A 17,176-nucleotide genomic window follows, 5' to 3' on the forward strand; every position below is an offset into this window, starting at 1 on the left:
GCTATGAACTTTGCCTCAACAATTCTGCATCCTTTTTTGAAAGTTAGGTTGTAGGCACTGTACCACAAAAGAGGAAAATAGGCTGGAGGGCTCAAAAGAAGCAATTAGATTTCATGCATTGAAATTCACCACAAAATAACAAGATTATCACTATGTTGCTAAACAGAATGAGCTAAAAAGTAAAACAAATGTCACTAGGAAATTAAGGGATCATGTACTGTCAATCTTCAGAAATGGAAGCATGCTATAGAAGATGAAAACATTGAACTCAATGTCAGTGTGAAATTCTACTAAGATGAAATCTAAAATTTTCAATATGTGTTCAAATGTAAGCTGAAGTTAGCAATTAATGTGACTAATTAGCTACCTTAAAGTTTGGCAATCACAGAATGTTAGCAATTAGAAGGGACCTTGAAGGATCATCTAGTCCAATCCCCTCCAGTTATACTATAATGGACTTAATGCACTTATTAAAATATGTTAATTTTCCAAAAGTGCTACTTAACACTATTGGACTTTGATGGTCCGTTTGGTACTGACTTCGACCACTGCAGTAGTACAAGACTAAACTTCACTTTATGTAATGGTAAAATTTGTGTTTTGGTTCAACTGTATCAGAAAATCAGCTGACTTTTTTAGCATAAGCATTCAAGTAAATTGTCATAATAGTTCTATGTAGTTTGAAAAGACATAAATGAAGTTATACAGAAATTAGATAATGTTTAATTGCTATACTGCACTGTGCTGTATGTCTTTGGTTGGAAAGACATTAGAGAGGCTACAGATACAGTTTTATGACTAAAGAAAACAGATAACATCTCCCAAATCCGAACTAATTAATATTTTCCTCACTCTGCAAGTGTTAAACTTGTCTAATTTATTACAGCATCAGGTTTTTGTAGGAAAGGTATAAAATACTAAATCTACTTCAAGATATAAATATAGGAGGAGTATAGTAATGGATCTAGGCGTGATGATATAGTGTAAGACAATATATTCTTTGTAAAAGTAATTGATGTTGAAATAAATTATAAAACATATTCTAAGAAAAGCAGCTGACTAAAATTTTGTAGGCATAAAAGTATCATTATTTTTACAGGTTACAAGGCTCTATATCATCCAAATTTCTGGATTACTGCTAGTCTGTGTCCTACAGTTTTTTAATTCTATGATTCTTGGATCATTACTTATAAGCTTTAATGCTTCTATCTTGATAGCAAGAACAATCCAGGTATGTACTGAAATATGTTTGAAGTATATATCACACTACATACTATATATGTATTACACATTATATATTATAAATGAATAATTTGTATGCATTATAATCTTAAATTACTAATTATAGGAATTACTTTCGAGTAGAGGAACAAAAATATTGCATGAACAAATAATGAATTCAATTACACCAACTACGGTGTAACTGAGCACACCAAACACCATAATTCTGTGATTGCTATTAACATATGATTGTGCAAGCTTTAGTTTGGATTCTGCAAAAAGATTGCATAAATGGACTTTACATTTGTTTCAGCACAAGTGTTTGTCTTAGATTTACAGATCTGCCTCTACAAAAATATTTTATGAGATGTAGGTATATGTTAAATTCAGTTTACTGAAATCTATTGTTTCTTTCAAAGATTAGGAATTTTTCCTCTATTTACATTTCTGTTTTTCCTATTACTAGCATTGTTGACTGCCTCTAACCAGGATATATGAACCTGTAGAGCCTTAACTGCTCTCTCTCACTATTGTGACTTTTTAAAAGCAGGTGGTTTTTTTTTTTGGTTTGGTTTGGTTTTATAGTTAGACAATATCTGCACCTAATCCAAGTTGCCTGTGAGCATGAGAAGTACAGTTCTTGGATCTGAAGCTTTGACCTGGAAAATTGGTCAAAATCACATCAACTGATAGTTTTAGTCAGAATACATTTTTGCCACATTTAGGTGGAGAGTCTAATGAATAGACACTTGAAGAGACACATCATGCTACTGAAGTTAGAGGAATCCTGGATCACAGCCAGTTTCTCTGGGTGCCAGTAATTGTGTAAATACTCCTTTTGGTGCCACCTTTAAATGAAGGCTATTTGCCTAGTTAAATAACTGTGCCAAAAGAATATGCTGGAGAGTTTTTTTATGATACTGTCATAAAAAAGTTTCAGGGAAGAAATATATCATTATTCTGGATACTTGGTTATGTCTGAATTTTTACTTACATGAGCCTAATACATATCCTGATAAAAGGCCTAACAAATAAATGGTTTCAAATAGTTGTTGGTTTTGTTCCAAATACATACAAATCCTAAATATTTTAAATATTGAAATATTCATATTTTCTTCTGTCTAGAAAAACTTAAAGAAGGGTAACTTGCTTAATAGGCTTGGGAAACTTACCCTCCATGTACTGTTCGTCTCAAGCTTGACTCTTCTAGTAAATAAATTCATTAAGGTAAGGAAATATTTTTTTAATACAGTAATACTATAAAATTTAATTTTGTAATATTGAAAGGTACTTGTAAAGAGGTCATCTACAATAGTATCTTTAAATAAAAATTGCAAGGATATCACTACATTTCTAAGAACAAGTTTCAGAAATTAAAAGATTGCTTTGCTAATCTTTTTGGTATATTTTAAAACATACAATCTTAAAACTCTTAACATAAAGGTACAGGTAAACTTCAAGTTATGAATGTGTATTTGAATATGTAGTGTTAATTTATAAAAAAATAGATTTACACTGCATTATGATACTGCTGAGCATTTGCAAAATTTCATTTAATTTACTTTTCAGTGAACGCAGTTAAAATAAATGCTTGCTGTAAAACTGATGTAGACTCTGTATTTTTATGTACTTCTTGTGCATAGAGAGATCTGCACAATAGTACAGACAGTAGCAGTTTTCTGCTTTTCAAGAGATTGTAAAACTGACATTAAAACTTAATACATATGTAATATAAAATATCATGGTAAGATGTAATAAGTCATTGAAGTAAAACTTAGAGCTAAAACCAACCTGTCATGGGTAAAATTTATCTGTAAATAAGAAACCAGTATATGTATTTTGAAAGGTAAATAACTTGTCCTTTGAATCACAGCACCATATTACAGAATGCTTTCCAATCAAATAAAATAAGCACTCATTCTATCTCAGTAAGCCTGTTTGCTTCATAGTTTAATTTCAAAAGTAAAAAACAAGCGTACTAGGTGAAGCTTAATTTTTCAGTACTTAAAAGTATTGATTCCTTTTTTTTTTCCTTTTGTAGAAAAGTCTTAATCTTGAATCAGATGAACATATATTCAAATTCCTGAAAGCAAAATTTGGATTTGGGGCAACAAGGTATGAGTTAGCTGCAATTTTACTTTTTGTTGTAAAGCTCCAATAACTGAAGCCTGCAGGTTGTTGCTTATTTAAAATCCTAGTAATGAATCATGAATTTTTACCCTGTGTTTATGTAGGACTTTTTTTTTTCTATAAAAAGCTATTCAACTGTGACCATATAATTGCTTGGAAAAAAGGAAACTTTGGTCCTTTTTGATATCAAGTTATGAAATACGTGATGACAAGTATTATTCTTTTTTCTTTAGAGATTTTGATGCTAACCTCTATCTTTGTGAAGAAGCTTTTGGTTTACTACCATTAAATACTTTTTCAAGACTCTCGGACACATTACTTTTTTACATCTACATATTCAGTCTCTTTCCTATGACAGTAGCAGCTCTCATTGTTGTGTTTCGGAACCTCAGGTAAAATATGTTTTTAAAATAATTTATTATTATTTTTTAAAATCAGTTTTCTTCAGCAGGCAAAGGAACTGACAGTTGAATGCAGCAGCATACGTTACGACTTTCCACTTATGCTAAGGAAACAATAGGACGTACTATGTAGATAGAGATTAGACAAAATAAGTGACTTCCTACTAAAGCTAAAAATACAATCAGCATAACATGACTGAACAAAGAAATAATCTTTGCAATATTCTTCCTAGTTCTTTTGTCTGCTGTTGAAGTTCTACAGTATATACAGGGTTGTTTGGTGGTTAGGCTTTTTATTTTTTCTGGCGAAGGGAGGAAGAAGGTGTGCTTTTCTTTTTTTTTTAATATACAAGACAATGTTAGTTTCTATACTTCATCTAATTTCCCCTGTGCAAGGTACTCAGAGATTTTGCTGGTGGGTATCCTCAAGCTGCCCAGGTAGGAACTAACATACTCTGACCTAACTGCTACAATCTGTGTAAAGAGGTGGCAAGAATGGTAGACTGACTGCAACTGTCCATTACCTGCCACCAGATAATTTTGATTAGTTCCTGTAGCTAAGGTGTAGGATATGGAGTAATTTACAGAAAAGGAGAAGAAAATTAGTACTAAGTACTAATTTAAATATATATATACATATACATACATATTTAAGTAAATTATTAATTATAGACTACTCAGTTTTACATTTATAATGTGGGCAAAAGTTAGAAGGGATGATAGAAAACCTGATTAACCAAAAATCAAGGAGTATTGTATTACTAATATCAATCATTGTAGGCTTTTTGGAAAACAATAAAAAGGTGTGGAGGGCAAAGGGGAGTGAGAGAGGGTCTGACATGTAATGATTCTAAAACTATGATATGGTGATTGTGAAGTCAGTCGTCTACGAGGCATTTTGGTGGCATTCAGATGACATCTTGAAAAACTAATTGCAGTAGTCAATTTTTAAAAACTAACAAAAGACTCTACACCTATTTATTTCTGTGACCCTTCATGTAATCCAAGACTTTACAGCAGTTTTTAATACTGACCCAGTTATGTCAACTCCCCCCCCCCACCCAAAAACAAACAGGAAAACCCCCACATGCATTTAAGCAGCTTCTTTTTTGACCAGACCTCCATGAACATTCACAAAACTGGCCACATTAGATAATAACCAGTTCTTCAGCACTTCCTTTCTGTAAGCTTACTTTCCTGTAGATGGACTAAATTCTAGTTTAAGAAGCATACAGATATACCAACAAAGTTTTTTACTGTCATCAAAAGCCTTGTGAGACCTGTGGGAGTAGCTGCTTCAAGCAATAGACCAAGTTGTTCAAGTATACCATTCTGTAAACAATTGTGTCTCATTCTCAAACAACCTATTTAAACCCACTGCACATGCAGTAAACCAGACATGAAAATTACCTGTTGCTCTACCAAGTTGGTGCTATCAGGCTTAATTATATCATAGATGTAATATAAGATTTTGGGCTGATAGTAGCAGTATTGCTCTTTTGCATCAGGATTAAATGTGCTTTTTTTAAATACTGCCAACTACTACATGATGTGTGAAACAGAACTTAATATAACACTTTGTTTCTTGTGTTTAATCAGTGGTTCAAATCAAGTTCAGGAAAAAGCAGAAGAATACACAATAACACTGAAGCCTGATGCTGCTTACAACTTAATTCACACAGTTCTTTTTGGGTGTCTGGCCTTAAGCACAATGAGGTACATTTTTTTGTTGTTATTGTTATTCTAAAGGTTTTTGTAGACAATATATTTTAGTAAGAGTGTAAAATGCTGACCATAAAATGATAGGGCCATGAACTTTCTTTTCTCTCCCTGGTGTATCACTTCCTGTTGACTGAGACATCTCCCTAAATTCTGCCAAAAAATATTTTTTGGAATTTGGGGAGCAGATAACATTTCATGAGCAGATAGCAAAGTGTAATGTTGATCTTTCATTATATTATTTAATAGTCTTGAAAGTCCAAGAAAATTGTGTTCAAAATGTCTGTAATGTAACTGCTCTTTTAGTACAGCTTAGCAGAATCCCAGATCATAAGCAAAAAAATTGTGTGCATTCTTTCAGAATGAAGTACCTGTGGACGTCCCACATGTGTGTATTTGCATCTTTTGGCCTGTGTAATACAGAAGTATGGCGACTAATCCTGAAATGTTTTCATCTCTACACATCACAGCGGGTTGGCACTATACGTACTGGATTTCATGAAGTTAATTTTTGCTTCATAGCGAAGTCAGTCAAGACTCAAAACTATAAATATTGTTTGTAGTCCTCTTAAACTAGTTATTTCTGAAGTATATTTGTATAAGCTTATCAAGTAAAATACATTTTCCAGTATTTTATATATTAAACAATTCCATTTGAATACACTAGATGGCAATAATGATGTAGCTGTGAAAAATAACTACAATTTTACTAAAAAAAAAAGTCTTAGTCACCATACTAAGAAATCATCAGCGGTCTGAAGAGAACTTTACAGTCTGTTAAACTCAACAGTACAGTGTTTTACCGTGGCAGAAGATAGATTAAACAGATATAAATCCATATTTTTGTGGTAGATGTATAATAAGAGCTTTACTGTAAAACAAAATGAGAATATGAACTTGAAATTCAAAACGTGTAAATTCTACCACATAAGCATGTCATGTATCAATATATTGAAAACTAAGTATAAAAAAGAGCAGAATAACCTTTTTTTTTGTGATTTCTTTTAGACACAAGTGATTAAATATTCCATACCAATAATTACATTGCTATATATTTCATATAAGGTAAGTATTTTTTTCTCTCAGTGTTTTGGTATTTTTTAATTGCATGGGATTTTCGTTTTTTACTAAGGAGATGTTGTCCATACATAATTGCATAGAAGGTCTTAGCTGAATTTTAAAAATTATGATAGATTTGCCTAAAGTGCATATACCTTTATTCATAAGATGTTACATTTAAAGGATTACTCATTTGATCCAAAGGATTGTTCATATTAGACAACAAATGTTTGTCTAATTATATGCATAAGTTAGCAGGTTTATATGATTTATATGCCTTACTTTCTGAAAATTTAAGTTGTTTGTTTTGATTTTAACTAAGTTGCAGATAGTATGCAGATAAGATGCAGATTGTTAAATTGTGTGATGATGCATTGTAGGAGGAGAAATAATCTAAACATTCTCTACTACAGTGCCCCCTCTGACATTTTAAAATACAGAACAGACTGAGAAAGCATAAATAACAGGCTAAAATAATAACTTTTACAAGTTTATGTGTCTGTCAGTCTGTCACAGCAGTGAGAATTATATCATTACATTAATGGGAATACCATCCTTTTAATCTGCATTTGCAAAGAAAAAAAAATCAGAAGCCACTTGGTTGCAGACATTTTTTCTGCAAGACCTAGTATGAGATGAGACTATTTCTGTTAAATATTACCTTCAGAGAAACTTCAGGTGAACTTGCATTATTAAAGTTTAAAAGGTAGTAGTAAAGCGTAACAGTTAAGAAAGTTGTTAAGAGTTCACTCCAGAAGTATGTTTTTTGCTTCTCCACTTTAATAAAGTGAAACAAAAAGTCAAAAAAAAAAGTTTTTTTAGCAAAGTTATGCTGATGAATTCTACTTAAATTTTGCTGTTACTCTGCTAGAGGATTTTTTAGGATTTTTTTCATTGGTGTGCTAGCTGAGGAAGAGGTTTTCTATCATCTTCTCCCTTTCTATCATCTCTGAAAAAAATCACAATAATGCCATTTCTTTTGACATGGATGATGCTAAGAGCATAAAATTCTAATGGTTTAATGTGACAGATTAGTTAGAAATACTTTTCCTCCTACTCTCCATGAGCAGCTACAAAGTTCCTGAATCTGTCAGATTCAATTCTAAAGTCAACAAAAATCAATGATTTTCATATGCTTTGGATCAGTTGTAGTTGAGCTCAGTCTGCCTGATGAGCCTTATTTTTTGTGTTTCTTCTAAATATAGGAAGTAATTTTTATTGACATTAAAAATACAATTTTTAGAAGTGCTCAGTGGGAATAAAAATATACATCAACCTGGTATTTTTGTCTTTCAAAAGTCAATTCTTGCAAGTACAGATGAATGGATATATTTGTGTTTTTCTTTTTTCCACAAAGCACTAATAGTGAGCTTTCAGGAAAGAAGCCTAGCTGACAGGTAAAACTTGTCACCAGATTCCCTGTCAATGATTAGAATGAAAATTCTTAGAGAGATCAGAAACTATCCATCAGTTCTTTGAGAAAGTATTTATTTATTATTCTTCCAGAACCTTTACATGAAAACTGATGGAACAAGGAGTTTTTGATAAGAGACTTATTCATCTTTCTCCTTTCCAGTTAAAAAGTAATCTGTTCATGCACAGTAACTGCTCAGATGAACAAATGTCCTACATATTCACCACAAAGTTTAACTGGCTGTCATAGCCAGTTTTCTTGTGCTCGTAGTGTCTGTAAATTTGTACTACATTACCTGTTAAGCATACATTTGTGAGAAGAGCCCTTCAGTGCCATTTCTCAAAATAGGAGTTTTATGGGATTATTAACCTAATCCTAAATAAGCTAATGAAAGCCTCTTTTGAGGCTTGCAGTTACCAGAGTCCCAAATCATCACTTGAACAATAATTTATTCAGATACACATTCAGCTAAAATGCTAGCTGTCTTTCAGGTTTCATGTAAAAGTACTGTAGTACCTCTGTGCATTCTTTAGCTGTGTCACAGATAAACATGTGGATATAATGCAGTACTAAATGTTCTCCGTATTTCACTTCATATTTTTTGTAGATAGATTTTGATTGTATCAGTGTCCACTGCATTTAACTTCTCAACAGAGTAATACCCATCAAATTGTGTTTGCATGTCAGTCATTCCTAAATAAATTATTGGTACTGGAAATTGGTTCCTGAGCTTCAGCAAGTTTGCAGTTACTGTTTCTGGCAAATAATCTTTATTTTGCTTTGCTACTAAACTATTAATTCATACAGTTTCTTAAACTGCATTTTTATCTTTATCATGGCCAAGTCCTTTTGCTCCAAACGGACATTTGTCTGAGCTCATAGCTCAACACATACTAGTGATCTGAGCTGTCTTTGGCTGAAGAGTTCCTTGTATGCACTGTATGTATTTATACTTTACACCTAAAGTTTGTGAACATGAAAGTCTGGAGAAGAAATGATAAAAGAAAATATGTTTATTTTTATTCATAATATTTAATTCAGTTCCTAAGAAGATTGCTATTTTTCATTCTTAGGCCAACAGTATATATTTATAATGTGGTAGTTTCTGCTTTACACTTAGAGGCCAAATAATTAATACTTAAACTTTTTGAATTCAAAATTATTAGCCTTGTATTTGAAAAGTGCTGAACTGCTAGGAATCTTAGTTACCTGTTCAGCACCTCCAAATCTATGGCTGGGATAATTATTTAAATTCTAGGCTTTCTAGATAGAATTAAAAGATTTTATGTGGGGAAACCTATAAGCTTTTAAAAATTCCTGTGTTCTTATCACAAGCATTGAGTTTAAATTGCCAAGTGTATATCCTCAAGGTGTATATCCATTGCATGGCAGGTCTGCAGCATAATCTAAACTCAATGCAGAGCCCTTTTTCCACTGTCTCCAGTCTGAAGGGACTCCAAGCAATTGGCATTTCAAGCTTTCAGAACATTTGGCTACCTGGGATAGTTCAGCAGTGAAGAGAGGAATTTTTGTTCTGTTATTAGACTCTAAAGTCTCATTTCACAACTACTTAATTTATTTACCAATCACTTGGGAGATCTTCGGAAGAGCAGAAATATGTTATAATAACTGCAGTATTTTCCAAAACACTACTAAGGCCATGATTCTTCCACAACTGTCTTTTAGACATTTCTCAATCTACCAGTCAGTATTACTTTAACAAATGTATAAAATAAACAGTAAGCTAATAAGTGTCTTAATCAACCCAATTACATCTCCTGCTCCCCAGCCCATAATTACACTTGTGGTAAAAGAACGCATATTTTTGCTAAGTAGCTCAGCAGCATCACATTCAAATTCCTCATGAACTCTTGGATGAAAATTATCTAAATTGGATGATTTATGGTTTTTTAGATCATCAAGAGGTTTTTCTTATACTTTTTTCCAGTGACATTTCACTTTGCAAGCCAGCAATCCTTATTATCTAAGCAAGCAGGTCTGGAATAGGTTTCACCACAATGTCCTCTGTAGTAAAGACAGATGTAAAACTATCAGCCATTAACTTTAACTTTAATTATGTTTCTTAATTGCTCCCTTTTGCCCTTGAATATTCTCTAGCTTGAACAAGAAACCCTTCAAATAAATCTCTGTTCTGTTAGGTGGGTGGGTTGGTCGTTTCTTTTTTTGGTCAGCTTTCAAAAATCCATTTCAGTCCTTCTCATTTCCTTCTTCCAACTTTGATTTATGTACTGTCTTCAGTAAGTTTTGAAATGTTTTCCCCACATGGGAAGTCACCATTCACTAGTACTCTCCTTTTTCCTTTTAGTGGTTCTCTGAATTCAAACTTCTGAAATGCCATTAAAGGCACCCATAGCACATGTAAAGATTTTAACTTCTGATACACATCTCCTACCTCTTTGCATTTAGTTATAAGTTGTTTTTCTAACGTTAATGTCAAGTTCTGGTGCCTTTCCTTCTCCTATAGTCATTGACATTATTTAATGGCTTTTCTGTCATGCACTGAACTGTTACATGATGACTCTTTTTCTTGATCTTTTTCTTAAAGCTTGCCATATGAAGAAATAACTTAAAATACTACCATTCATTCTATAGTCCAGTGAAAGGAAATGACTCATGTGTAAAGCAGATACAATGCACAACAATCACATTTGGTGACAACTTCTTGTTTCCCACAAGTATTAAGATATAATCTGATCTTAAACTATAACAAAGTTTTGAAAACCTCTCACCAGAACCACTCACTCCAGTGAGAGTTTTCCAGAGCTCTGAGAAAAGCTCCTGAAGCTCACCACAACAGGTTATTAATTATTATTAATTATTCCTTTTGGCCATCTAGCAAGAGCTGCATATCTGTAACTTTGAAACTGTGTTTATGTTATAATGACAGTCACATATCCTTCATAAGAAGGGTAGATGTGCTTAACTCTTGCAATCAATGAGCTGGACAAGATCAATTACCAGCTGAGAGGAAATAATTCAACATCCAGAAGTTGTTTTGTTCATTCTATCTTCAGTTTATTTTCCTTTCATTGTAGTTCTGGCCAGGAATAATGGATGAACTGTCAGAGCTGAGAGAATTCTATGACCCAGACACTGTGGAGCTGATGAACTGGATTAAGTAAGAGGATTTTTTCTCTATTTATGTTGAATGCTATTTATATAAATCTGATGTTCTTAGTTATAGTCCTCTGTTTTATTTGTCACAGGTCATCAGTGATCTCTGGTGACCCACAGAGATAGTTGCAGATGAACGGGGTATTTAGAGGTTAGCATATTAATGGCTGTGGAGGACAGCAGTATGCAAAGTCCCCCCAGCCTGCTTTTTTTCTGGTTCAGTATCATGCTATTGTATTGCATGTGTGCCAGGAAAGCAGTTGATTACATTTGCTCCCATAAGCACACAGTTTTCCCAACTGAAAGAGTCATTTTGGAGGTGTCAAACTTCTTCCATCATATTATGTCTACCTCTTTACATTAGTAGTTCTTTGTACTGAAACAATTTCCTTTTGATTTTCCAGTCCTCCACCCATTCCCATGCCCTTTTCTTTTTCTTTAAGAAAAAAAATAGAATGTTTATAATTGTAAAAAAAATGGTATGTACAGTTTTAGGGCCAGGAGATCTGTACCCTACAGTATGTTTCTTGACCTTTAAAATAGTAGAATTACTTATTAGAATGAATCCTAGCATATGTTCCAAACTGTAAACAAAATATTTGTAATTGAACTTAACAAGGCTAAACACGGGTACAAAGTCTGCTTCAGGAGTGTGAGAACCGTTTCAGCCCCACCTCATCACTTCTGCTTTCTCACAAAGCATAGGAAAGTACTTTTTTGATGAAAGCAGTTCAGAACACTAAAGTAGATCTGATTAAAAGGACCAAATAGGACATTCTCTGGAGAACTGTGAATTTAAGAGAGATATTCTATTAACATACAGTTAACCACTAAAATCTTTCAAGTTAAGTTCGGGTTAATATAGAGATATCCCTGGGATTTTTATTTATTTGGAGCATTTTATTTATTTTTCAAAATCAGTTTCATGGTCTGGAGGAGACTATTCTAGACATACTACATTTAGCACTGACCTAGTATTTCCTTGGAACCCTCTATTGCGTTTTCATATACAGTGAATTTCAGGGAAGCCACTCACCCAGACCATTCTACCCATAGCAGCGTATTTGTACCCCATAATCTTGTATTTTTAATCCATAAACTAGGAGGAGTAATTTAGAAGTAAAATGCATTACAAGTCTTCCCTGACATATTTTGAAAGCAGGCCATGATTCTAAATGCAGAGATTCTAAATGATGGAAAAAACATCATTTAGAATCTCTGCAGCCATATTGACACATTTTTGTGACTAATGTTTACCAGCCAGTTCAATTTAGCACTACTGTTCTATTAAAAGATGGTAAATGTCTGATAGTTCAGGCTTCTTGTGTACAATATATGGAGTTATATATAGATTTATACATAAAATATGCACGTGGAGTTACTCCCAGTCATGAACTGGATTTGACTTGATCCAATGAGAATAATTTTTCATATGTTCTTAGTGCTGAAAATGCTAAACCAGTGCTTGTCCTCTTTTCATGTCATGACAGACAGTTAGAGGTAAATTTTCTATTTGGAATTTATTTTGTTTAGACATATTATTCATACAAAGAAGAGTTAATTATTAGTGCATTAAATACAAGCCAACAAAAATAATAGTTTCTAAAAGTGAGACTGATTTTCTTAAGTTTTGATGTGTAAGAAAAGTATTTTATGATACTGACACTTGATAACTCTGCTACAATTAATGATCTGGCAAGGTTGGTATCAGGAACTAATCATTCATTACTAAAACTCAGCATAAGGTGCTCTAATTTGTCTCATGCAGCACTGAATTATGAATAACTCATCCGTGTTGCAGTCTCTTCACATCTCTTGATCTGCTTAGATCTAAATGCATATTAACTTGGCCAAATATACAAATATATAGTCTGAATGATAGCCAACTATTAGTCTGTCCACTATGAAGGGTCTCAGATGTATTAACTCCTTCCTTTACTAACATTTGCATAACGTTTTCAGGAAAATATACTGGTTTATATCTTTAAAATAAAGTGCCTGCATGTATTGGACTGCATCCATTCTAGAGCACAATTTTTGACATAATGAGCTTGCATATCCCAGTCTTGTCGTTTCCTACCCTCCACCTCATTTTTCTAGTTAATAAAGAAAAAAAAAAAAAAAAAAAAACAGAGGTCAAGAAGGTCCTACCAGTAACACAGGGATAGTTCATAGCATTGTTTCCAGATGGGAGGTATATTAAAATTCTTAGTTTTGGTCTTTCTCCCTAAGACAACAGGAACAGTATGCTCATTTGTGAGATGGGGAAGAATATCAGTAGAATGAGCAAATCAGTAGTGTGAACTTCCCTACTCTGTTTTCTTCTGGTAAGTGTTTAAGAAGCAATGTCTTCAGCCTTTAAGGGGGAAAGCTGTCTAGAATTGTGGAATATTTTATCAACAGTTAATAAAAATAATAGAAAAGGTGTTTTTTTTTTTGTTTTTTTTTTTGGTTTTGTTGTTAATTTAAGAAATCTCAGACAACAGCCAAAATAGTGGGGAAGTTAACTGAGACTAAGATTTGGCAAAGCATAGTTATGTGTCAAATGGATTTAATTCAGACATGGGGATCAATCAGGCAAATTTTATTTTAGTGGAGACCCCCCCCCCCAAATTTTGAAGGTGCAGCTAAGGTTACAAAAATAGAATGCCCATGTTTTGACGCGAGTTCTTTCATCCCGTAATTTGTATTAACGGCTATATTTTAATTTCAAGCCAGTTATAAATTTTAACTCTTCACTCTTATTTACCTACATGACTCATTTTCAAGGGTAATCATACTGAAATCAACCCATATTCCAGACTTTAAGGGCAATATTACACTTGTTTAAATTACTCTTTCCCAAAGTTCTTGGGCTTTTCCTTTGCTATTGACTCTGATTTGCCTGTAAAATTCAGGCACGAACTTGGTAGTGCCTGAGAACAATGTTTATCCCAGCAGTGTAGGTGCACTCCTTTATGTGAACAAAACGTGCATGCAAGAAATTGAGGTTGGAACTAACAAAAATGCATCTTGTTGTTCTTTGAGAAGCGCTTTTCAGAATTTCCTTTTCTCAAGACCTTTTGCTTTGTTTATTCATCTCACACCCAAGTGCTAAGAATAATCTGAAATTTACCTGATTTTATACCTTTGAAAGCTGACTACTGAGTTTAACTCTGGAGGACTTTCAGTAAATAGAAATAGCTATTTTTCTTTCTAATGATACAACTTGTGATTACAACACTTGCCATTTCATTAAGGCTTCCTTAAAACAAACTTGCAATAATTCTGTAGCAGCTTATTAACAGAAAGAATTACTACAATGTTTAGAGTCTGTGCAAGTTGAGCATAGACCTATGATTCCTGTGAAGCCCTTTTCTTTTTAATGAGTTATTCCTTAGTATTTACACAATTCTCTACATTCTTAAATTTAGATAAAGGAAAGCTTCACACGTTGTACTGTAGTGGTTAGTTTATGCATTAGTTGAGCTGTAATTAACTTGTTGAAGGCTTAGACCTTCAAAAATAAATGAGATTGTTTGTTCAAAATGCCATCAAGTCTGCTTGGAATGACATTTAAATTACATAATGTAAATCAGTTTGACCTGTAAGTCCTTGTCATTATTTAGTGATATTTCATACAGAATAAATTGTTTGCAGGTTGGGCAGTGTGGTATGGAGCTTGGCGGAAAGCTATGAAAATAAATTATCCTTTCATTTTATACATCATTTGTTCAGATATTTGTAAAAATTGCTTCATTTTTCTATAATAGAGAAGTGTCATTCAGTGGTTTGATGCACATTAGCTGCCTTGGATACAGACCACAGCACTTAGTGACTGATGTAGGTAGAAGTATTAGAGAAGGATGCTTGCATGAAATGTAGAAATTATCCTGTACCTGAAAAATAATAGTTAATTGTCATGTCCCCCTCTAGTGGTTGTTCCAGAAGATAAAAGCTCAGTAGCAGCTACCAGTTAAAGCTCTTTAAGATATAAATAGAGATTAGAATCACATGAAGGTCACACTGGTTGTTGGCCTGGGAACTGTCTGAGCTGGCCCAGGTAAAATATGGACAGTAGTACGTGTAGGGCTTCAGACACGTAAATCTGAGTCTTGGGGAAACATCTACGTTCACCTGGAATACCTTGTTCCCAATTCCATTTAGGACCAAGGCCTGTAAGCCAATTTTTTGGAAAGCAAGAGAAGATCATTGGATTGCTTTTAAAGTATAGCAGGAGGGAAAATGGTCAATGCCCTCTTAATGCCCAATAAATAAAGAATGAACTGAACTGTATTTCACTCCTCCTCGGCAAGAGAGATTACTTTTAGAAACAAGGGAATTGAACCTTGTACATCTTCTACATTTTGCACAAGTGTTTTAACCAGTGAGTAATGAAAAAAGGAAACTGTCGCCATCTCCTGAAGTTTTCTTTTGTAAGAAAAGAGGCTGTAGGCTGTTTTTGTTTGCTTGTTAGTTTTTTTAAAAAATAAAAAAAAATAATAAAAAAAAAGTTTGATTCTGCAATTTGCTCTTGGTACTTCAGGAATCAGAGGTGCCAAATTGCCTGGATGAGGCCAAGTCAGGAGATAAGTATTGCTGAGCTATGAAACTTGAACTAATCTGGAACTGAAACAGACTTCTCACAGTAACATAGACATATTGAAAGCGTTCAGAATCATCATTTTCTATTTCGGTGTCTTAAGCTCTCTGAAGTTCCCATATGAACCTAGTCCACATGTTTTCAGCTTAGTCTAAAGAACTGTGCTTTCTTGCAGATGCAAGGATGAAACCTAGCTGACAGCCTGTCAGTACCATTACATTTGCATAATATTCTAAAATGAATTAATTTATTTTAATAAAACATTTACTTCATGACACGACTTTCAATGTTTTAAAATGTTTTAAAATAAATTTTAAAGGAGATAAAATATTTGCAGAATTCCAAGTGAAGCTACTGAAGAACTAGTAAATCAGTAACGTCAAACTATCATATTAAAAGTACCATCTCTGCCCATCCCAGATGAGATCAATATAACAATGCAAGAATTTGTAGGAAGGGTTTGTAGTCATTAATACATTTATAAGCATAATCTCTTGCAAAGCAGTAGCAAAAGCTAATATTTGTCTCAACATTTTCAAGCCTATCACTGAGCTTAAAGATGACTGAATTTGTAGGTGCAATTTCAAAAGGCTCACACTTGTTTGACTATCATAGGTGCCATGCGTGCACACATTTGGATTTTAGGCATCTATTCATGTTCCCTCAATTTAAAATTAATTGGCTTAGTGTATGCTTCTTTCTGTTGTTTTCATCTCTTCCTAGAACATCCCTTAGTTATATGCTCACTAAGGGCTAGAAACCAGTTAAGCAATTGGCATACTATCACCACTTGTATTAGCTTAAGGCTAATAGTAGCCTCTCTTGCCTGGCATGTTTAACACTTTTTTTCTTTTACTGTGTCTTAATATATTTTAAGTTCCAAACTTGCTGGGAACAATTCTAGGCATTGGTTTTAATTTTCAGATGAGATCACTATATCAATAACCCATAGTATTTGTCTGGCCTCTTCCCCCCAGTGCATTCCCCTGATCCTGTAACAGGAACCATGCTTTTTCAGCTAGGGTGACTTTCCTCATAATTTCTCTCCCACTATTGCTGGAATAGGAAGATTGATGTGTGTGACACGGCAAAATTTTAATTCCATATCAATTCCAGGAACAAGTTTTTGCATTCAGATTATCTGTTTTATGTAGAATACATTACATCAGATACAAATGTAAGTCACAATAAGTTTCCTGAACTTTAAATTAGGATGTAGGAATTCATGAATATTGAGAGGTTCTATGAGCCCAAGAAACATATGAAATATGGAATTAGTTAACATTTTCAGGATCATGTTTTCCCTAAATTTCCTCATAATGCATTTGTTATTTACAGTTCCAGAGTATGTATTTATTATTGTGATTTATTTTAAGAGTACATCATTAAAGGAAATATTGGAATTTAAGGCCTCATATTTGAGAAAAAACATGGTTGCTTACCAGTTTGCTCCCTGAATAATGAAGACACAGAAAAATGTTCTTTCATTCCATTGGATCTATAACAAGTAATGCC

The 17,176-nt window shown here is 33.4% G+C and overlaps 1 protein-coding gene and 1 long non-coding RNA gene across 6 annotated transcripts in view; one reads left to right on the forward strand and one right to left on the reverse strand.

Moving 5' to 3' along the window:
* DPY19L3 (dpy-19 like C-mannosyltransferase 3) overlaps window positions 1-17,176 on the forward strand; it is a 35,466-nt gene that overhangs the window by 13,072 nt on the left and 5,218 nt on the right. For 4 of the 5 annotated variants that reach the window (XM_035337068.1, XM_035337070.1, XM_035337067.1 and 1 more), the window contains 8 exons: window positions 1,100-1,231; window positions 2,347-2,448; window positions 3,263-3,336; window positions 3,585-3,743; window positions 5,352-5,468; window positions 5,833-5,944; window positions 6,480-6,536; window positions 11,001-11,083. In XM_035337068.1, the coding sequence (XP_035192959.1) occupies window positions 1,100-1,231; window positions 2,347-2,448; window positions 3,263-3,336; window positions 3,585-3,743; window positions 5,352-5,468; window positions 5,833-5,944; window positions 6,480-6,536; window positions 11,001-11,083 (836 nt within the window). Of the gene's footprint in view, window positions 1-1,099; window positions 1,232-2,346; window positions 2,449-3,262; window positions 3,337-3,584; window positions 3,744-5,351; window positions 5,469-5,832; window positions 5,945-6,479; window positions 6,537-11,000; window positions 11,084-13,311; window positions 13,407-17,176 lie in introns of all 5 variants that reach the window. The other variant, XR_004753887.1, reaches the window with a different exon arrangement.
* LOC118172879 lies at window positions 1,164-16,839 on the reverse strand. Its single transcript, XR_004753889.1, has 3 exons — window positions 16,713-16,839; window positions 14,413-14,421; window positions 1,164-1,174 (listed from the first exon to the last, which is right to left on the reverse strand). It is a non-coding gene; the product is annotated as an uncharacterized LOC118172879 (long non-coding RNA).

The sequence above is a fragment of the Oxyura jamaicensis genome, chromosome 11, assembly GCF_011077185.1.
Source record: "Oxyura jamaicensis isolate SHBP4307 breed ruddy duck chromosome 11, BPBGC_Ojam_1.0, whole genome shotgun sequence".
In the NCBI taxonomy this organism is placed as follows: domain Eukaryota; kingdom Metazoa; phylum Chordata; class Aves; order Anseriformes; family Anatidae; genus Oxyura; species Oxyura jamaicensis.